General features: G+C 41.4%; 3 protein-coding genes and 1 long non-coding RNA gene across 11 annotated transcripts in view; 2 read left to right on the top strand and 2 right to left on the bottom strand.

Annotated features, from left to right (window-relative positions):
* LOC135339913 (uncharacterized) overlaps positions 1 to 1,158 on the bottom strand; it is a 31,418-nt gene extending 30,260 nt beyond the window's left edge. For all 8 annotated transcript variants that reach the window (XR_010396140.1, XM_064536149.1, XM_064536148.1 and 5 more), the window contains exon 1: positions 28 to 1,158. Coding sequence is in view for 7 of the 8 variants with exons in the window: in XM_064536149.1 (XP_064392219.1) it covers positions 28 to 1,042 (1,015 nt within the window). In the remaining variant the exon portion in view is untranslated. The remainder of the gene's footprint in view (positions 1 to 27) is intronic.
* On the top strand, positions 1,130 to 3,462 carry LOC135339951 (uncharacterized). The gene is made up of 2 exons (XR_010396142.1): positions 1,130 to 1,370; positions 3,225 to 3,462. It is a non-coding gene; the product is annotated as an uncharacterized LOC135339951 (long non-coding RNA).
* Positions 3,426 to 19,639, bottom strand: LOC135339915 (citron Rho-interacting kinase-like). Its single transcript, XM_064536155.1, has 31 exons — positions 19,325 to 19,639; positions 18,889 to 18,980; positions 16,156 to 16,239; positions 15,844 to 15,924; positions 15,595 to 15,695; positions 15,240 to 15,399; positions 14,742 to 14,939; positions 14,422 to 14,575; positions 14,020 to 14,212; positions 13,208 to 13,343; positions 11,986 to 12,113; positions 11,243 to 11,459; positions 10,676 to 10,816; positions 10,350 to 10,412; positions 9,668 to 9,775; positions 9,406 to 9,474; positions 9,060 to 9,224; positions 8,737 to 8,862; positions 8,245 to 8,361; positions 7,942 to 8,051; positions 7,661 to 7,744; positions 7,306 to 7,441; positions 6,868 to 6,972; positions 6,140 to 6,403; positions 5,723 to 5,813; positions 5,286 to 5,582; positions 5,103 to 5,156; positions 4,978 to 5,044; positions 4,696 to 4,790; positions 4,286 to 4,574; positions 3,426 to 4,147 (listed from the first exon to the last, which is right to left on the bottom strand). The coding sequence occupies exons 1-31, from the start codon at positions 19,527 to 19,529 to the stop codon at positions 3,610 to 3,612; spliced, it is 4,668 nt and encodes a 1,555-aa protein (XP_064392225.1). The 5' UTR covers positions 19,530 to 19,639; the 3' UTR covers positions 3,426 to 3,609.
* A 12-nt stretch (positions 19,640 to 19,651) lies between these two features.
* On the top strand, positions 19,652 to 21,621 carry LOC135339948 (elongin-B-like). The gene is made up of 3 exons (XM_064536205.1): positions 19,652 to 19,792; positions 19,978 to 20,224; positions 21,387 to 21,621. Exons 1-3 carry the CDS (start codon positions 19,790 to 19,792, stop codon positions 21,500 to 21,502), a joined length of 366 nt encoding a protein of 121 aa, XP_064392275.1. The 5' UTR covers positions 19,652 to 19,789; the 3' UTR covers positions 21,503 to 21,621.
* Positions 21,622 to 22,319: the final 698 nt, after the last annotated feature.

Genomic DNA, 22,319 nt, shown 5'->3' with positions numbered 1-22,319 from the left:
GTCCATAAGACAAAACAACACACTTACCACCAAACATCAGTAGGCGGTTGAGAGCATTGTACACCACAGGCTGTTGGCCTTTCCCCCACTGTTGAGCTAGTTGAACAGTCCAGCCATGCACGAGCGTGACAATCTCAGTGAAAGTGAGTGTATTCCAGAACTGCCTTAGCTTAGCCGCCAGGTGAAAAGTGTAACAGCTTCCATAATTATCATGGGAGTAACCTTGCATGCCTTCATTGGCTGAGTAGCAAATGAGTGTGTCGGAAGGTGGATAGTTTACAGATACATTTTCGACATGAGCTCTGAGGATTCCCTTAAAGAAATTCCAATGATGAGATTTTTCTTTTCCAGAGCGGCAGCTGTCAAAGATGAAAATCTTCGGTTTTCCTACTAGAGAATAAATCGAGGAGACTCTCTGTACAATGTCGACATACGGCTTACAGCAGCCATCACTCAGTAGCAAGCCTTTGGAATTCCCATGGCCGGTGTAGTAGAACATGAAGCAAGAGTACTGATTAAAATCAGAAGAAAGGATTGGATTGAACATAGCATCAAACTGTTTTGAGGTCATATCAGGGTGGCCGGCAATCGGGCTAACCTTCCACCCACAGCTATGTAATACGTCATTCATAAGTCTGAGATCTTTCATGACCGGTAACAATTCAGGATCTGCTGGGTATTCGCGATCATTGCCCAAGAGTATGGCATAACCTGGCGGCCGTCCGATGTCATAATGCATGTTATACTCGTCATATCTATTTGCCTCGTTGTTGTAGACAGTCATATTCTGATACCAGACAGAATGTGTTGCGCTACCAAATGCAATTTGTGGGCTCTCAATAACAGTGGCATCACTCGAGCTTACTTGAGTAGGATGGTGAGAACTTGTGGGATTAATATACATGGGCACAGAGCTGCCACTCTCTTGGGGATATGGTGTGTTGTTAGCAATGATAAGTTCTCTAATGCTCATATTATCATAAATCGAGCGTTCCTGAGCGGCCAGGGAATACTGAGTCGGTAAACTGTCTCGATAAGCCATACTTCTATCCAAAGGTACCAACTGCTGATCGACTGTAGGAATTTAAAGCTTTGTCCAGACTTTTCTCTGATCTGACAAGAAAGGGAGATAGATCTGAGATCTTAATATTACATCACCACGATTGAGTAGCAATTTAAATAGGGATCTTCCCCTCAGGTTTAACTAGCTAACTCAGCAAAATCTACCAAGATGACAACAACTCTCCTGTTTTCCTCTGTTGTCCTTGTCCTGACCTTACTGTCATGTCAGCCAGCTCAAGGTGATGATTTGATACCAAACCCTGAAAAAGCATTCTCACCACTAGATTTTCTGGGACCAATACAACCAGGTAAGATATTCATGGGTAGACTCTGTAGATCGACCATTATTATCAAGGGCGTACATTGTAGAGTCTATTATAATAAGCCAATAGCTATATGCACCTATCAATGACATACAGGGAATTTGACTCTAATTTGACTTGAAATGTTGGCCTCGCACTGGGGAATTTGACCTGGCCTTGCGTATTTATATAGACTGCTTTTACTACCTGTGATGTGTCCAATTGTTTGGTTGCCCCAGTCAACACGGGGGTTTTAAATTGGGGGATGACAGCACTAAATCCTTCCACCTAAAATCACGTGTTTTAATGCTGCTTTAGTAAGCAGCTTGGTTTCATTGTATAGGCACAAGTACAGTGTTTACAACAAAACTTGGCTAGCTATATTTGTCTCCATAATTCTCTATCATGATTGTGACTCAAATGCACTGCACAGACAGGACTCCTCTAAAATAATTTTCTGTCCAAGTTGCTAAAGTGGGCTCACAAACTATTTGGCTGTAACTGTTTCGCTATACTAATTTGTACTATACAATTACAGCGCCAAAGAACAAGAGAAAAACAGTTTGGCGCTTATATTGGAGGGCACTTTGCTAGTGAGAGAACGTAGTAGCCATTCCTCAAGGCTACGCTACGTAAAGCTTACTACCGCCTTTCTTCTAATACTAATATATAATACTAATTATAATAATTATAATTACATGTATAGTGCTACCTAGAATAGAAGTGCACCCCGCGATACGGCAGGATGTGCTTATAGCGTATCCGCTAGGACTACCGTCACCATTAACTACGTTTAACCTTCCCTTAAACTACATTAAGTCCAACCAAAAACATTAACGTAATAATTGGCAGGGAAACCACAACTATCGAAACAAGTGAGGGATCGAGAGCCGTACATTAATCGGCATGTTATACATGTATTATGCACAGCTAAATAATTTCTATAATTATACATAATAATTATAATAAATAAAAATTAATGTGTCGATCATTGGCAATTATATCAAGGAACGAGAACCCATGGTCAGTTTATAGGATTGGCATGAGGCTAATCGCAGATAACAAGATCGAGCTATAGGATCGAGGGGGCTTAGAAATGCATTGGATCGAGGGTCTGCAACAAGTTTGTTGGGGACTTAATTGGCATCACGTCTGCATGGCGCATGCTCTTCCAGAACTCAAGAAGCTGTCCCCGTACTCTGATCCCACCCTCCTTCCCCAGTCTTCCCCTTTCATAATATTATTTCCGTCTGAGGACGTGAGGTTTTGGGTTGCTCTTTACAGGGACCAGTTGGGACCCCCAGCTAATCACGGTCTACATCATACAACTGCCCCCTGTAATTACAGTCACGTGATCCATAGCTAGAGCCCGAAGCACACGTTAATAATTAATGTCTACCCTGAGTTAATTATTAGTGACCACTTGCTCGAGGGCCAGCTCCCGATCATGCCGTGATTGCGGGCAACCTGGATGCCATGGCAGGCCAAATGGTATTAATTATAAGTAGATCTGTTGACGGGGTCACGCCCTCATGGTGAGTCAACATTAATGGATATAATAATGTATATAATACGGAAGGAACTGTATGACTTTTATTACACCCTTGTTACCTTGACAACGTATAAATTATGTATCGTATAATTATATAGCAGAAAATGTTCGTGAGGTGCAAAATGTTGGTAGAGCAGTAATGCGAAAACTCCTATTTTGCACTGTTTCACATGCATGTAAAGCTTAATTGGTGGGTGTGGTTTCCAGGCATTGATGCACAACAATTTTGCCAAAATGTACGTGCATGCATGCACCTGCATGTGTGTGAACATTTGGATTAATGTTAATTGTTCTCTTCATGATATCAGGGCTGACTGTTGGAGTGGTTGGTGGAACAGTGGTGGTGATGCTGGTTTTGGCGGTGTGTGTGTATGCCCCTCTACCTAGACCAAGGAAATACGAGGTCACATGACAACAATGATAAACCTTAAACTGAATGTTTTTGTACGTGAATTATAATAATTATCGCAATAGTTAATGTACAGTGTACAGTGGTTTATGACAGTAAACCTGAGGGAGAACATAAAATTAGTATTTTCGTTTTTACATTGTAATATATAGGTACATGTAACAGTACAGTCATGGTATTAAATGCTAGTGACAAGATCGATTGAACACACACGTAATGTCGTATAGTACTATGAGAAGGGATAAACACGTGCGTGTTACCAGCTAGTATAATAATTATTATGGTTACACAACACTTTCTAAACTAGGTTCACTATCGTTCAACATAGATGATCGAATGGACATATCCAGTTCACTGCCACCAACTGACACTCCATCTCCACTCCGACGAGAAGTCTTCACAAACGGGACAATGGAGACAGCCTTGAGTGACCTCCTCTTGGTGACCACAACTTTCCCATCGTCAGCATCGCCGTACACTAGCTGCTCCCGTATCAAAGTGAGGGCTGACAACACTTCACCAATTGCTTCTACCCACTCTATTTTATTCTGAAGTGAAGGAGCCAGAAATATCACTTTTTGTTGATCTAGATTGTTATTAGAGTACTTCCTTAGACCGAAAGCACAGGTGAGCTGCTTCTCGGAGTATCGAAAGAGTTCGTTTCTCTCAGTGATTGCAGTGAGGATGTGATATACACTGTCGGAGGAGGTGAAGTCGAATGAGCAGAGAGGTTTCCTAGTGACACTGTGATCAGGATTTCTATCATAAAAATGAAGAGAGTCTTTCTTTAATAGAAGCCATCCAAGAGTTTTAAGGCTGCCCCTGTAAGAAACGAGTATTATTAAGCTTTTAAATTAGTAATCACATGCACAATTCATGTATATTTATACTCTTAATTGATACTCGATGTCACGTACACCCTGCCAACGGTCTTCACAAACTCCTACAATGTACATGTACCTTAGTAAGGCTAGCCGTTCAGATTTTACCACAGTTGGCGTCGCTCTAAATGATAATGGCTCAAGGATGGGGGTAGAAGCTACCACTTGGTCTTGTCCTGTAAAAAGTTGGTTAGTACTAGAAATTTCTGACTCATTAAGTTCATTTTGCGTAATTTCTCTGTCTTCCTGTGTCGGTGGTTTATCAGAGGAGGTATGTTTAGGGAGGGTGTGTGCAGCGAGCTCAGCAGGCAGCCCACAGTCATTAGGGAAGCCTTCCATACAGGATGGGTGACAAACAATGTGACAATCTGGATGTTGTTGGTGTGCGTGTGCATGTGTAACAGGTTTAATATGTGACACTAGTCGCATGCTTTGCATAGCAGGTAATGTGAAAACTACGCCATATATGAGTGCCTAACAACAACTCACATGAACACTTAGCATAACGCTGTAGTTTTTTTATCGGCTCTTTGCATCCGACACATTTGTATGTCTTGTGAATTCCAGTCTTACGGAGCTGGAAGCTGTAAACATAGTTTTACAATGGTGTGGATACGTACATACAATGTAGGCCAAGTCGAAATTACTTGTGTACCCTCTTCTTCATACCGTTGATGTTAAAGTTTTGTTGTCGAATAAAAGCTCGAAAAAGCTAAGAAGCTAAAAGCTCGAACTTGCACGTTTAAAACGACATTTTATCTAGGTACGTACTTGTGTGGGATGTTGTGACGAATACTCCTTATTTTCTCTGCGGGCTCTTTACAATCACTCTCAACGCCTAAAGCAGAATGAAATTAAAAATCCAATAACAAAGGAGAAAAGGCTTTTAATAATACCTGCTGACGTTTGGCGTTTACGTTTCTTTCCAGTGAATTTAACAGCACCTGAAACTATAAGCAGACGGAGATCAATACACGGATTATTCTACATGTACGACCATACATGTACGTACATATAGGTATACAATGTGGGACCGTGCTGACATTTGATAGACGAAGCATAAATATAATTATGCCCACCATTTTCTTTAGCCACTTCCATGGAGACATTCATTTCTGAAGTGTCTGCTCCAGAATCAAGACCTTCATTCGTTGCCTGTTTACTGTCCTTAGCGAGACTTGTTACAGGAAACTTTAAAACAGTTGATTTATCAAGTTTGGCAAATTGTGGCGATGCAGCACTTTTTGGATGTCTTGATTTCCTAGAGGACCTAGTGAGAGGAGTATCTAGTGAGGTAATGACTTCAGGAGGGGAGAAGGAGGTGGCACTCAGCGAGAGCTCTTGAGATGAGGCAGAGCTCTGAGACATGTTGATACCTGGGGTAAAAACTTGAATAACTCTAACATACATGTACATGTATGTATGAGTTATAAAAGGATTTGGAAGATTGTGTTTAGCAAGAATATTCGTGTACAGAGTACTAGACTAGACTATAATGAACATCAAACTGATTTACCTTTCTGTGGTTTGCCGATAAACTTTTTGAGTTTATTCCACTCTGCTATCTCCTTCGCTGGGTCTCTGCCTTTACGGCCGAACCTGAGGCTCTGGTGAGAAGACACACGTACGTTTAAGCAGTACGTGACTAATTAAAGTTTTAGTGGGTATCTATTTAAGTACAATGTGTCCCAGGGATGGATACATGTACATGCATAGAACATATGTATGTCGGTACTACATGTGTACATGAAACTATCTCTATAACCACTCTTAGAGAACGTTAACTACAACCTGAAAAGTTTAGTTTAGGATTGGCAATGGGGGATAATAAAATAGCCTAGACAATTTGAATCGCCACTCCTTAACGATTATGAAATGCTAAGTACAATTACTATTCACACTATAAAAAGAAACCAACCCAGCTAAACCACACCTTTGCTAGTTTGCTGAGCCCGGTGGATCGAGGAGAAACTCCCACCCCCTGCAGGTAGTCAATGAGCTTGCTCTGCTGCTCAATGGTGGATTGCATTCGTGTCTCCTGCAGCTGATGGGCGTCAGCTGCCGACCTTTGCTCACTCAGCATGCGATCTCTCACCTCTGTGGTGAGGGTCAGCTCACTTTTCTGTTCTTCACTCTCTCTACACAGTTTGTTGTAGGCTGCCTTGAGCACACGATAGTCACGGTGTAGAGTGTACAGCTGCATGCACAAGGGACGATTACAAATTATGAAAGCTGACAATCCATCTGATAATGATTTGAATCAGATACAGGGTTTCATCTAGTGGGGGGGGGGGGGGGGGGGGAGGACAGGGGTGAACCTTCCCCCCCCAAAATGCTCAGCTTCCCCACAAGAATAATGCCATCATCACATTAGTACAACATCAGACATAATTAATACAACATCAGACGCTTATGCGCGCCCAAACCTTCCCCCCAAACTTTTTATCCTAGATGAAACCCTGGGAAGTGATAGTACACCTACATGTATATAATAATTATATTGCACAAGGTAATAACAACTGAAATAAACACATACCTGTAATACTGTATGGCTTAGGGACCTGGTACACGTACATGTATGGTATTCAGAACATTACAGTATACATGATTGTACAATAAGGTGCACAGCCTGATTTACTAAACTAAAATGGACTAGCTTACGTCTTCGTAGGTCTTCGAATAGCAAGCCTTCTCAGTGTCGAGGTCTTTTTTGGTCTCCCTCAGAGTGAGCTCAGTGAGCTGAAACTCCTTCTCTACCGTCAACACCTGAAACAGATGACAGGACACTTGCTACATATACATGTACTGTACATGTATGTATATTGTGTATAAAAGCTGAAGCGTACTTTCACAGTGTGCAGCGTACACACATGTACTGTGCAGTACATAACTTGTATTTTGATTCAACTACAATGTACATGTATGCAGAAGTCACTTGGCCAGGAATGGCTTTTCAAAAAAAGACTGCACTGTGCTAGGTTAGTTCTCACAACTCTTACATGTACATGTACATGCATGTATGTACATATACCACACACAAGTTACATGTAGGTCAGACAGTATACTGTATACACAATTCTGTGCATGCATGTCATGTACCTTTTGGTCTAATGTAGCAACCAGTTGTTTTTGGGAGTCAAGCTGCTCCTTATACTCGCTTATCTCTTCACTGTGTGAGGTCTGAGTCCCCTCCAGCTGGGCTAGCAACTCTGCCTGCTTCTTCTCGGCAACAATCCTACAGGTACATGTATTTCATATCACATACGTACAAAGATAAAATTCATTAGTACAGCACTTACACAACCAAAATCAATCGGGTAATGTACAGCCTTGTGACACTACGTTATTTGGACATAAGTACACTGTACATGTACATATATACATGCTACTGTACAGGCACAACATTAACTTTGACTCTATACTGACTGCTAGTTGTGTACATGTAATTGTTTACTTCGCATTTTTGACCCTGTCCATGGTGGTAAGGTGATTGTCCAGTCTGGCCTCAGCAGTCTCTAAATCACTGATCAGTGTCGCCCTGCATAAGCGCAGCAAAACACACATCACCATAATGAGTTTCACAACAAGCATGTATATGTACATGTACACGTCATTGTTGCAGCACAAATACTTATTGTTCTACATGTACATATTTCTTTATAGCTATAAGTCCACACAATCAGCATAGAGACAGGAAACTTTTATTGTAAGGTGCAGTAGCTGTGCTTTTCTCACTTGTGGGTCTTCCACTTATCCTGGGCAGCTGTGAGCTCCTCTGCAGTTGTCTTACTATCAGCCACCTCTTCCTCCAGTAGCTTCACCTTCCTCTGGAGCAGGGCATGGGTCTGCAGGGGGTTGAATTAGTCACAGTATACACTGTTAGCCGGGGCTACATGTAGTACTACAAATTTCCAGTTGAACAAGCTAGTATAAATTTAGATACACTGCCAAAAATACTGCCATTATAACATGCACGTAACTATATGTACATGTATATGCATGTACTAGCTAGTACACATGTACGTGGCTTATCATTACCAGTTCCTCTGTGGCCAGCTTATCAGAGACACTCTGCAGCTCAACCTTCATTTGGCCCCTCTCTGTCATCAGACGATCTCTCTCACCCTTGACAACCTCCAACTCCACATCCAGTGCCTTTCGAAAAAAAAGAAATTTAGCATGCACACTCGTGTACATGCACCATTGATTTTCCACTGTCTATGCATAATTATGTACATCAGGGTGTCACACAGAGAGGGGAGGAACGGGGGATATCCCATCTGGCTGAAATCCCCCTCCCTAAAATTCAGGTACTAGTTGCATGACTGAGTATATGCAAAGGCACACCAAAACCCACCAGAATTCACCTAGATCATCTAACTAACAACAATTTTCCAGGCATGTCCCTGGATTTCCATAGCCAGCGATGTTGCCTACTAACAGGGTATTGAAATAATTATCTGGCTTTTAGACCTCCCCCCCCCCTCCTCTACCTACAAACACAATGTACATGTAGTGCCACATGCAAACCTTGTCTGATTCTTGTAGAGAGGACAACTCTGCTTCAGTTTCAGCAAGTTTTGTCTCTAGCTGTTTCAGGATGCTCAGTCTCTTGTTTTTGGCTTCTACCTGTTTTCTCAGTTTGTCCATGTCAGCCTAAAACAGCAAGTGGAACGCACACACCATCAATTGATGTCTGAGAATACAGTGTACGTATAAGGCTATAGTCTTCTAGTCTAAGATCTTGATTGCTACTACATACATGACACATGTGCAGCCCAATAGATCAGCTTTGTACACACGAAAAGGCGGCCCTGCACTGTGACCCACTTTATAACGTACAGTACATGTACCTCAGCCTTGTTCAGACGTATTTTGAGCTGCGAGTACTCCAGGTCCAGTGTTCGTTTCTCAGCTCTCACCTCTCTTAGTCGCTCACTCTGCTTGATAGCCGTCTCCCCTGTGTCACTGAGTTTATGTTGCAAACTTCTCACTTCACCAGCAAGACTATTGCCCCCCTGCGTAGAAGAACATAAACTGATGGATAGCAGCAATGTTTACACATTGGCAGGGACACACATGTCCAGCATACCGCACTCAACACAGCTTCATAAGACTACTCTCCAATAAGGAGCACACCAATACATCTACGTTTAACGCCACTACATGTAAGTCGAACTTTGTGTTAACATGACCAACCTCTGTTTTAGACTTCACCTTCACGGTATGTACATTTGAATTGGCCTTCATCAGCTCAGCCGTTAGCTCCTACAATTAATACATGTATAATATAACTTGTGATAAATAGTGGTTTGAGCCAGTTAGAAAACATACATCTAACATACTGAACATAGATTGATCACATACATCACAGTCAGGTATATGCAAGCCAAACTTATCTAAAAAAAAAACAACCAACTGTACAGACATAAATTCGTACATGTTATCTATTACAAAAGACCTGGTTGGTGAGCTTGAGCTGGTCGACCCGTTGCAGAGCTCCACTCTTCTCACTGCTCATAGCCTCTACCCTAATCTCCAGTGCCCTGCTATGCTCAAGGTGCTCACTCTGTACAACAAAGGATAATTAAATTTGTCAGCATATCATGTCATGGTCACTAACAGAATATGGGCTAGCCTACAATAGCAGGCTGAGTTACAGAGATCATATCTGGATAAGTTATTGACAGCATAATTATATACAACTGTATGTTTAAAAACATGTATACTTTGGTACCCATATTGCATTACATGTACAGTATGAATTTTCACTGAGTACAGTAGAACCTCGATTATCCGGCCCTCCATTATCTGGAACCTCGATTATCCAGCTTGGGAATTTTTTTTTTTAATCAGATCTCAGAAAATGGGTGTGTCCCTTAAATGTGCATGCTCGTTGCAACTGTTACTATGGAGACAAGCCTGTTTATCTTCTGCGCATGCGCAGACAACCATGTGGCACTGCTGTTTATCAATAACGTGGGTGGATCAAGGCGTGGTTTATCTATTCGGCATATTCAGTTATCCGGCCTGCCTCAAGGTGTCCGGATAATCGAGGTTGTACTGTATACAATACTATAATCTGGCTATACAGAATTACTGTACATGTACGTGCATGCAAGTACAGTTGTGGTGCAACTTACAGTCAAAGTCTCCAATTGGGCTCTCAGCCTTTCAGCCTCTTCTCTACGACTGGAAACAGAAGCCTAGCAAACATTGGAGGCACACGTATATGTATAGAGATTGAGCAAGAATCAATGGTTTTACTGTCTTTATACGTGTTTGTAGTCAAAGTGTACTACACAAATGTACATTTTATGTATTACATGTATGTGTATTGTGAATCTCAGACGGTATAAAAATTGACCCTGCATATGTCACTTTGCATGATGTCACTAGTAAATTGATGTACGTACACTGTCTAAGTGGCAACATGCATGTACAAGTATATAATTATGTAGCAAGTCACCTCCAACTTCAGCATCTTCATACTTCGTTTCTTCTCAACTTCCTCCATTGCTTTCAGTTTCTTGTTGGCTGTTACATACTTTTCGACAGCATCAGTTAGTTTGTCATGGAGACTGACTGCTTGCGATGAGTCCTTGTTCATCTACATGTACATGTGCAACAGAAACATAACATTACATGTACATGTACATGTATGTGGGCAAAGTTGGATGGACACTATTGTACGCATGTACATGTACATGGACAGTATGAAGTGAATAGGGTGCTGGTGTAAATCAAGTACATACGTATTAAACACCAGGGCGTTTATCTCCCAGCAACACTGTAGAGGGAGCGTTTCTCTCTCTTTTTCATCATAAATAGTATCTACATGTAATGTATTATTCTATGCTGCCATGCTTGCAATTGGTTCCACATGCTACTTCAGCTCCATCCACAGTGCCACGCCCCATACATGGGCGTTTATTGACAAAGACAGAGCTTTTACCATGGGCGTTTAATCAAGTAAATACGGTACATGTACATGTATACTGTACAAAAGCTTCACCATATTAGAGCTTGGACTCACCTGATGAAGCCTTGACTGCAACTTTGAGATGTCCTTCTTTGAGCTCTCCTTGAGTGCTTTGAACTTTGCCTTGAGTTCCACGGCCACCTTCACGGCCACATCCCTCTCTGTTCCCGAATTCTCCAGCTCAGACTGTAGTCGCCTCACTTTGTTGGAGACTACCTGTCTGTCCTGCTCCAACTGGGACACCACAAGCCCTAGCTCCACCTCCTTGTCACTGCAGGGGCAGAGAGAGCACAGGTGAGTTTGTACATGCAGTAAGACAAATTAAATGGTACGTTATTTACGAAGACCTGCAGGTACTGTCTTACTGGAAAAAGGCTTTTGAAATTGGGTTCAAATGTCAACAAGAGGAGGCCCCTAAAAGGGAAGCATCTTCGGAGGTGGAGAAGATTATGGGGATGAGTATTTAAGTTTCCGTAGGGTTTTGCAGAATCTTTGTGAAGTGTGTATGTGGTAGTGGCGCGCACGTACATATACAAGAGTATCAATGCCACCCACCCTTCAATGCACATGCTTCTTCAAATGCTTCATCACAATTAATGCGATAGTGGATTTTGCAACAGACGCTATGATTCTTCTATGAACACAAAGATCTTTGTAATGCAGATCAGTCTGCATGTCATTATGGTACAACACACTTATATAACAAACATGCACATGTACTAGAATTATTATAACCCTATAGAAATGTTTGCTTTTAATTACTACTACGAATTTCACTCTACTGACTATAAACACACCTTAGTTCTTCTTTCCTCAGTTCCCTCAGGGTCTCACTATGTACTTTGACCTCTTCTAAGAGCTTCATAGCTCTAGCGTCACTTAGTCTCCTGTCAACTCTTTCCCGCTCTAGCTGCTGGTGGTAGTCCTATGGGAGGGGAGAGCACAATAGAAGGTACATGTATTATTCCTATCTTTAGCTAAACTTTGGAGGTGGGAGTTAGAGTTCATTACCGCTCACTAATTTATACATGTATGCAAAGCCCAGGTGGCAAAACAGCTCATGTGATACAGTGTACTGTACATGTACATGTCAGAGGAGGTACGACAGGAGCAATTAGAGAGCTGTAATTACATTCCGTTCACGTGTAGCCTAGGTTTGTTAATGCTTCGTTAGCTAATCAAGTCTTATAATTAGCTTATAATTAAATAATTGCTCCTGCATGTCGTACCTCCTCTGAGTGCATGTACACGTACACGTACACGTACACGTATACCGCATGTACAACTGAATGGCAAGTGCTAAACCCTTGGCTGTTGACATGAATAATAAGAAAAGTGTTACACAGAAGCTGGCTAAGCAGCAAGTAACAGGAGCAATACTAGAGGCATGCTGAAACTTTTGATAACGAAGTTTTCGTAGTGCATGAGACATGCACTGTGGACTAGGATCAAAGTCAGCAAAGAAGCCTGGAGTCTTAAAAATATGGCTCCAATCCAAATCCTGGTGTGTTCTGGGCTGAGAAGCAAAGCTTTCTAGTGGCCCATTTCCATTGTTCCTGGTACGGGATTACTTCAGCTGTAAATAAGTACCTTGAATAAAGGCCGGGTGTAGTTAGCTACATGTAGCCATGCAGCCAACGTGAAGTTTAGGCTTCTTAGCTTTTATTTGACAACGAAACTTTAACATTAAATCTGCCACTTTTAAAAAGTAACTTGTTAGGGTGGAGGCTATCCATGCTGTAAACGCAGCACTATGGCATAGGTGAGTAGACTCAGATATCACAAACAAACGAACAGATAAACCAACCGACTAGGCCTCGGGATAATATTTATAGTCAACACAAAGTGAGCTGCAGCTAAGTAAAATTCATCTGGATCGAGAATTTGAGACAACAGTCTGTCACTAGACATACCCCAGACCACCTTAAAAGTGCTCCCAAAATTTTAACAAAACAACATTTCTTTATGCCTTACCTAAAAACGATACCTTGACTACCTACATGTAACAAGTGTCCTGACCTTGAGCTGACTCTGATAGATGACACACTCCTTCTCCAGGCTCCTGTTCCTCTCCTTGAGCTCTATCAACTCCCCCTGGGTTCCCTCTAACCGCTGGTTAGTCACCTCACTCACGGATACTGGTGGCTCTGACTGACTGCGTAAAATTAGTAGAGACAAATTAATGCAATATGCAGTGATGTGTGTATGTATATACATTGAGATACAGTTACATGTATAGTGGAGTGAAGTGGCAAATATCCTTCACTAGATCAATGTGAAGCTGCTATCCACACGTACTGCATACTTGTACATGTACATGTTCTCTAGCTACAAAAGGTACATACATGTATGTACACGTACACTAGCCAGATCAAAACATCACTTGATGCTGTTTTTGGCATGTACATGTACCGTATACAGGGTACCGTTCAAGGGCAGAAGTACTGTTAGAAAGGATTTCGCAGATTTAATTTTTGTGAACCAGCAAACCTTTCATGCGATATTAATGTTTGTGAGTATAAATTTTTGCGGTTCATGTTTGATCAGCGAAAACTGCGAAATGTCACTAAAAGAGGTCAAAGTTCAACTGATAATAGGTATGTCCAGTAAATGCGCAAATAATACCATGAAGACAGGCCTGTTAATCTTCTGCGCATGCGACCACATGCCTTTAATTTGCACTGCTGAATAATAATTAAGTGGGTGGATGGAGGCGTGGTTTATCCATTCGATTATTCGGCATATTCAGTTATCCAGCTTGCCTCTGGAACAAAGGTGTCTGGATAATCGAGGTTCTACTGTAGTGTATTATACACGTACATGCACTGTACCTGTCAGTGAAGTCGAGTTGGGTGTGATTGACTCTGGTAAATGTGAACCCTACAAATGGGAGACTCTTTCCTGAGAACTCTCGTAGAGTTTTAGACTGAAAAGTGGCGGAGAGATTCTCTTTCTGTGGTTCAAACGTGTCAAAGTTTGAGATGTCATCAGGGCTTGTGATAGATGGGACGTAGGGAGGCAGAGCTGGGTGTCAGGTATAATGTTGCTGACAAGCAGTACATGTACAACAATAATAAGCAGAGAAATCATATGAACAGCCTTTTATTCTGGTCGTACCGGACAGGTACACATAAGTACAAATTGCACCCAAAGCATACATGTACATGTACCATGTACCTCTGAATGGTGATGGTGCACATGTACAGGTACCTGCAACACAAAAGTGTGTATACCTGCTAGTAGATGATCCCAGTCAACAGAATTGAAGAACTGGTGTTTTTTGAGCTGACTGTAGGAAAGCCTCTCGTCAGGGTCAATGAGAAGGCTCTTTACTAGGGCCTGGAACTCACCACTGGTGCTCACATCATCAGGGAAACTCAAACTGTCCTGAAACAGGGAGAATAATTTTGTAGTTACGTACATTACAATGTTAATTGTAAAACAACATCTTCATGTACAAGTGCAGCTCATACAAGATTATTTACTTTTATGTTGCATGCAGGTATTTAAACTTGTTAATTCAGACATGCAGACATGGACAGTATAACACCACCTTATAATTCATGATGTTGCCATAGGTGACAGTGGTGGAGTCCCCCTCAAATGGTGTGGAGACATAAAGCAGCTCGTAGGCGATGATCCCCAAAGACCACCAGTCACAGGCCACCCCATAGTCTCCCGTCTTGTCCAGACTGGTCAGTACCTCAGGGGCTATGTACTCCGGAGTGCCCACAGGGAGGCGAGAGTCAATCTGCAGTGTAAGAGGAACACATTTTTTTCAAAGAATCAGGCTAAAACTCACCAACGTCTATAAAATAAAAAGCTTTAGATTCCTATTACCATGACACTGTGGTTGCCTACCAATTTGGGTCAAAAAACTCCAGTTACATATATGTTGCATATGATTTGCAAAGACATCGTGCATTTACACAACTTTATTCTCAGCTGCATCTCCTGCAGGTATTTCTAAAGCGAAGAGCTTACTACATGTGCAACCACCAACATGTACTATAGTTTATAGAAACAAGAGGAACCAAATACGCATACTCACCACTTTGCCATTCTCCTTGAGTCTGGCTGCCGAGCCAAAGTCCACCAACTTGATGTGACCTGAGTGAGAGATGAGAACATTCTCTGGCTTGACATCCCTGTGAACAAAGCCTAGCTGATGGAGGTCGTTTAGTGCTGCCCCTAACTCCGACAAGTAGAACCTGGGTGGGTGAAATACTAAAAGCACATGAATCTACATACATGTACTGTACAACTGTACAACTGTACATGTATTAATATGTACAATACAAGGCTAAAGAGAGTAGAATGTCCCTTCTAAAAAACAACATTACCACATTACTTCTCCACCAACCGTGTCCACCCACCTCACACCCACACTCCTTAGCATTTCTCACCTTGCCTCATTCTCACTCATTCCCCCATCCATACGCTCCATGATAGTGAGAAGGTCTCCCCCTGGGTGGTAGTCCATCACCAGGTACAGAGAAGACACGTCCTGCAAGTACATGTACATGTATACACAGTAATGACACCATTACGACGTTTAAGGGGAGAAAATAATTCTCAAGGGGTCACAATCACATAATACAACCCTTTGTACTGTTAGCCTTAGAGTGACTGAGACTTGGGATATAATTATGTACCTGGAAAGCATAGTGTAGACGGGTAAGCCACGGAGAGGTGGCCCAGGCCATGATGTCACGCTCCTCACTAAAGCACGCAGACTGGGGGATTAGATGACAATTAATAACAAAAACTGATATACGTACAATAGTGACAGGGCCTAGAAAATGTCCCTAATTAGCATGCAAAGTATCGAGTTGTTTTATGCTTCAAAATGATACCAAGATTGCCTATGGTTTGCACTTTTTTAGCCTGAGCAAGTGAATGGTAGGTAGTACATGTATAATATTATTGCAGCAATCTTCAAAGGTTAATTTTTTCCATATACTCACATCAGCTTGTTGCAATATATGTGCCTTCTTCATAATCTTCATAGCATACACCTCCTTTGTGCTCTTCTCCTGCACCACCTGAACCTGCAGATGGTACAGCATTATTGCTATGGGAATATGAAAAGAACCCACACCAGATATAATGAAAGCACCGCGGGTGCTGATGCCTCGGTGGAGGTGCCAAAGCTACATAACATAAAGCTACTAATAGCTAGCTTTTATACACACATTGATTATAATTATCATGATTAATTTTGCTGCATGCAGAATCCAGAATCACAGGGAAACTCAAAGAGTGGGTAGTGATCGACGATGATCGTTGTTAAAACGATCGATGCCAAAAGTTCAAGTCTAAAATTAATGGCTGCAAGTCAACAGAGCCTTGCAGCTCTCTTCTCACTCTTGCAGGTACCAATAGCTAGCATTCTAGTGCAGAGTTAACTACTAAGTAGAGTAGCAACACTCAGTGAACAAGTTTTGCTACAGACTCTTCTGAAAAGGCTGCAATGGCATTCCAAGTAAGCAAAACTAGGCATAACTCGAGAACGAAGCTTTATTTTGCAAATCCACAAATACCAAGCCAAGAAAACATGACTAGAAGCCTATAGAAACTCTTACTTGCACTTCATTGATCCTTGAGCAGCTGAAACAGTCTACACACACACACAGACACACAGACACACAAACACACTACCGTGTACCTCGCTTGCGCATGCGCACCGAGGCATAATTATACATACACATAATTATAATAAGCGGTCACACTGACGCTAGTCAAATAATTAAAAGCAGCCACAGATACTAATGAAAGCACTGCGGGTACTGACTGATGCCTCAGTGTATGTGTTAAAGCTATTTAATACACAGTGACACATACATGATATCATGATGTACATTTTCACATGCCATAATCACGAGAAAACTCTAAGGGTGGAAATGATCGACCATGATTGTTGCTAAAAAGGATGCCAAAAGTTCAATGTCTAAAACAGAGTCGGCAAAATTCATTATGCATTAAGTTAATGGCTACTGCGAACAGTGCAGTTTTGCAGCTCTTTTCTCACTCTTGCAGCCAAAATTTCAAGCCTAAAATTGATGGCTGTATCAGCAGAGTCTTGCAGCTCTTTTCTGACTCTTGCAGCTACCAATAGCTAGTGTTCTAGTGCAGAGCTAACTACGTACTAAGTACAGTAGCAACACTCGGTGAACAAGTTTTGCTATGCACTCCTCTGAAAAGGCTGCAATGGCATTCCAAGTAAGCAAAACCAGGCATAACTCGAGAACGAAGCATATTTTGCAAATCCAAATCCAAATCCAAGAAAACATGACTAGAAGCCTATAAAAACTTGCACTTCATTGATCCTTGAGCAGCTGCAGCAGTCTACACACACAGACAGACAGACACACCTCGCTTGCGCATGCGCACCGAAGCATAATGACTAGAAGCCCATAACTTGCACTTCATTCATCCTTGAGCAGCTGTAGCAATCTACAAAGACAGACAGACACACACAAACACGCTACCTTACACAGTATAGCCGGTAATCTTAGGGGGGGGGGGGGGGGCAAAACATTCGTGGTTGAGCAATATTTAGTCACTTCATGGATAATATTTTCGTGGTTGCTGCTTGCACTGTAGGTAAAGGTACAGTAGAACCTCGATTATCCGGCCCTCGATTATCCGGAACCTCGATTATCCGGCTTGGCAGTTTTCTTTTTATCAGATTAGAAAATGGGCGTGTCCCTCAAATGCGCATGCGCGTCGCAGCTGTTACCATGGAGACATGCCTGCTTATCTTCTGCGCATGCGCAGACAGCCATGTAGCACTGCTGTTTATCAATAAAGTGGGTGGATCAAGGCGTGGTTTATCTATTCGATTATCCGGCATATTCACTTATCCGGCCTGCTTCTGGAACCAAGGTGTCCGGATAATCGAGGTTCTGTTTTGCAAGTTGCTTGTCATTGTGCACAGTAAATGGGCGTTGTCTGTGTACTACTGTGGTTACTAAATCTAATCAGGAATGTGCTGACTTATAACTTTTTTTGTGTCTTCTAATTTACCGTGTGCTCTTATTGTACTGTACATGTATAGAAGATAGGCGCTATCTAGGCTGTGATATAGCACTACAATTCTTGTATAGGCTAGGCTGTGTCAAGAGAATCATATACACTATACAGTAACGTCTAACAGATCTCTCGGAGAGAAAAAGAGTTGTAGCTATACCTCTATAACTATATTTTCTCAAAACAACTATAGCCATACGGCTCTCCAGCGCAAACCAACTGAGTACTGTCTAGGCATAACTGCAAGCTGTAAACTTCAGCTAGCAGATTTGAACTTTTTTTTTTGTTGAATAGACACATTCATTGTTAACCACAGTAGTACTATAGACAACGCCCATTTACTGTGCACAATGACAAGCAACTTGCAAAACACAGTAGGTAAGGTCACTTTATTCGTGGGTAAAAGATTCGTGGTCAGAGCTCCAACCACGAATATTTTGTCCCCCCGGAAATTATCAGCTATACGGTACCGCTTGCGCATGTGCACACCGAGGCATAATACAACTATACATGTAAGCGCAAGGGGTGGTAATGCTAATAGTTAGAAGTGCACACATTACATGTATGTTATAAGGTACTTTACGTTACACTATATTCACCCTATGTAAAGCATTCCTAGATAGTCGCAATTGCAATATTTTTTAGAATAGCATATTGTATTTGCTTACCTCTCCAAAATGCCCCCTTCCAATGATCCCCCTGACTTCAAAGTCACTTGCCATGATTCTCAGCTGCCTGAGTGCCTCAACAGTTCCTTTGTCTGAACAATGTTCCAATTGCTTATTAGAAAGTAGAACAGATGCAATTATAGCAATTCCCTCAAAATGATGTCCACTTACCCATTACATTGATTACATGTAAGACCCTTGGTAGACTGAATTCTAGATACAGCGTCCCAGAGAGATCATAAGGGTACTTACATGTACATGTACATATCCTTTAGAAACCTTACAGTATTATGTATACAGCCTGAGAGGTGTAACAGCTTGCTAAAGCTCAATAATCTACCATTATTTTCCTGCTGAGTATTTAAAGGTTTATAGCTAGGTATACACCCCCCTAGGGCCCCACACAATGAAGCCATATAATTATAATTACACGTACATTTCCCTAGAAAATTTGTAACATTTGTATTCTTGCTGAGTCCTGTAGCTTGGCTGCACTCCTCATGCAGGGCCAATAGTGAGTCTACTATACTGTCAAAACAGGCAGGGGTAAGATTGGGGTTCAGCTTTGAGTTTTTATTGACTCCCAGAGCCACGTCTCTTAGCACAAGCACTCTTTGGTGAATGCTGCTGTCTTCCTCCATTTCTTTCAGACTGGATAGCAAGCATCAAGCGCTGTTAATGTAGACTAAGAGACTGTTGCAAGCTTTTCAAAATTAATGCTTAAAAAATCAAATAAGCGCACACTCTATCGGTTCTAATTATTCGATGCACTAGTTCAGCATGGAAAAATGAAACTTATATGTTAACTGAGTCACTCTAATTCAACAATCGTCAAGAAATCTGAGCGGACAAGACGCAGTGAAGGTCCTAGCTGTGTACCCTTTGTACAACAGGAGACACTATGGTAAGAAAACTGCTTATTTTAGTACCTATAAACTAAACTTTAAGTACATACGTACATACGTCTAGACAACATGGGTGTGCTTTGTTTGGAAGTCTTATAATTATCACAGCCTGGGGTAGAAGTGAAGCAATGGTCATATGGGATGACCTGTTCTCATTCTGATAATTAAATTTACAATTCCACAGGATGTGTTCCTTATGATTCGTCGAGAGAAGTCAACAATCTTTCTCGATGCTACTGAGGAAACAAAGGTTATTGATTTGAAAAAGAAGTTGGAAGGAATTGTTAAAAAGGCACCAGAAGATCAAAAATTGTATAATATGAATTCAAAGGACGAACTAGACGATAACAAGACACTAGGCGACTGTGGATACAAGGCACAAAGCGCTAAAGCTCAAGATCCTGCAATTATTGGCCTGTCTTACAGAATTAGTAAGTAGCACATGCACCTCAGTTTCCACTCACAATTATTTTAATGGTGAAAGAAGGAGTCCCCAAACAATACATTACCATCACTCTCTGTGGTAAATGGGGTTACCATTCTGAATAACAATCCACCTCCCCTCTCTGTTCTTGCTTTGTTCGTGATTAGGGCACATTTAGCCCTACCATTGATAACACAGTGGAGTGTTATTATACCATAACACCTCGATTTAAGGCGACCCTCCAAATATGCTACACTCTCGAACTCAGGCAATTTCCTGGGCTCTAAAAGTAGCCGACAGCTTACATGTAGCTACGATTACATTTTTTATTGTCTGCCGCATCCTAAACGGAGGTAAATAAGAGCCACACCCTACCCTCGATTATAGCTCATTAGAAAATAAGCGGCCTGAAATCAAGGCAAGTAGAGCTATCTCCAATTAGATGTGACCCTCTAAATACGCAACACCACAGGGCTTAATTTTTTCAACAGGGTTTCATCTAGTGGGGGGGGGGCTGAGATGAACCTTCCCCCCCAAAATGTTTGTATAATAATGACATCATCACAATAGTACTGTCTATGATGTGCAATATGTAACTAGATTTAGCACTAGCATGTAATAGGGGGTGTGGTCAACACATGTGGGAGTGGTCAAATATTTTGTGGCGTGGGTAAACCTTCCCCCCCAAAACTTTTAATGCTAAATGAAACCCTGCTCCAAAGAATCAATCGTAATTATTTTAAAAGTGTCACCTGTGAAATGCATGTCAGTAGTGCTCCTAGTACAGTAGTACCCTATCTGACCAATAAATTCTCGCTCCATCCTACACGTATGATTGACAATACTATGGTGGTTCAGTACTAATCATGCAATGTAGGCAGAGCATATTTTTATGGTTACTGTGTGATTGGAAAATTTGGTGAGTGTTTTGATTTGGAGAATTTTACCGAAGATCGCCAAATTCATATTTAATTTTCCGGTGGACACAACATCATTGCTGTAGTATCCCTGCCTGAAACGCCAAGTCAGTTTAAATAGTTCATTTGCCGAGTATAATACCCGCCAAATTTCCCAGTTATACGGTATATATGTACTACAAATAAAGTTGCAAACATTGTAAGAGGTTTCATAGCACATGTGGCTTTCATGTGTATGCCCGTTTTTTGCAGGTGAAACTGAATTTGAGGAGGGGGCAGTCACACCATACTCCAACCCTCCTGAGTTGCCGGATGTGATGAAGGCACAGGAGGGTGGCGGGGCAACCAGTGGAATGGCAGCTGACTAATTCAATAGTGCGGACATGTTTACATTTTATCCTGTTTTAAAGCCTAGTGCTAGTTGCTTGTGTTTCAATTACATTGTAGAATTGTTAATAATTATTATTATTGGCCATTCTAAGTTTCATTCATTGACAAGCACTGGGGTTTAATTAATTTATAGCGCTTTATTTGTTCTCATAATTATACAAATACTAATATAAACATTTAAACCGTATAGCAGGCAATTTTTATTGATACTAAATAATAATACAAGTACATGTATACTGTCAGAAGTGGTACCGTGTGTAGCGGGTATAATTTTCTTTGGTGTAAATTTTAGTTTTATTGAATAAATTTCGTGGGTTGACTGCTTACCAGAAGCCACGTCTTTAATCTTTGCATGTTATAGCAGATAAGAACAATTTTCGTAGAATTAATTTTCGTGTAGGATTGCGAAGCCCCTCGAAAATGTCCCACGGTATACCTTTATTGTTAAGCAACTCTATATACCGTATAGCGTGAAATTTTCGAGGCACTTATATTTCGTGGATTGGCCTCTAAAAACCATTTCGTTGCACAATGTTCGCGGAATGACTGCTTACCGGAAGCCACGCCTTTAAATATTTGCACGATAGCAGGTAATTCTAATTAAAGAACAATTTTCGTGGACTTAATTTTCGTATAGAATTCTAACCCACGAAATCCGCGAAAATTAAGCCCCTCGAACATTTCACGCTATACGGTACATACTTGCTTATAAGCATAAATAATAAACTCAATCATATTGCATATAAATGCAATATGATTGAGTTTATTATTTTATCTTGACAAGTGCTCCGAGTA

This window comes from Halichondria panicea, chromosome 8 (genome assembly GCF_963675165.1).
Source record: "Halichondria panicea chromosome 8, odHalPani1.1, whole genome shotgun sequence".
In the NCBI taxonomy this organism is placed as follows: domain Eukaryota; kingdom Metazoa; phylum Porifera; class Demospongiae; order Suberitida; family Halichondriidae; genus Halichondria; species Halichondria panicea.
Note: the sequence above shows the minus strand (reverse complement) of the source record. Positions and strands in the feature narration are given on the sequence as shown.

Excerpts from the sequence above, each read along its gene's own strand:
- LOC135339915 (XM_064536155.1), bottom strand. The coding sequence starts at position 19,529 with ATGGAGGAAGACAGCAGCATTCACCAAAGAGTGCTTGTGCTAAGAGAC. Across the intron at positions 8,863-9,059 it reads TACGTCTGAACAAGGCTGAG|GCTGACATGGACAAACTGAG; the intron begins GTACATGTACTG and ends TTGCTGTTTTAG. Across the intron at positions 5,045-5,102 it reads TAAACGCCAAACGTCAGCAG|GCGTTGAGAGTGATTGTAAA; the intron begins GTATTATTAAAA and ends ATTCTGCTTTAG.
- LOC135339948 (XM_064536205.1), top strand. Across the intron at positions 20,225-21,386 it reads TGGCCTGTCTTACAGAATTA|GTGAAACTGAATTTGAGGAG; the intron begins GTAAGTAGCACA and ends CGTTTTTTGCAG.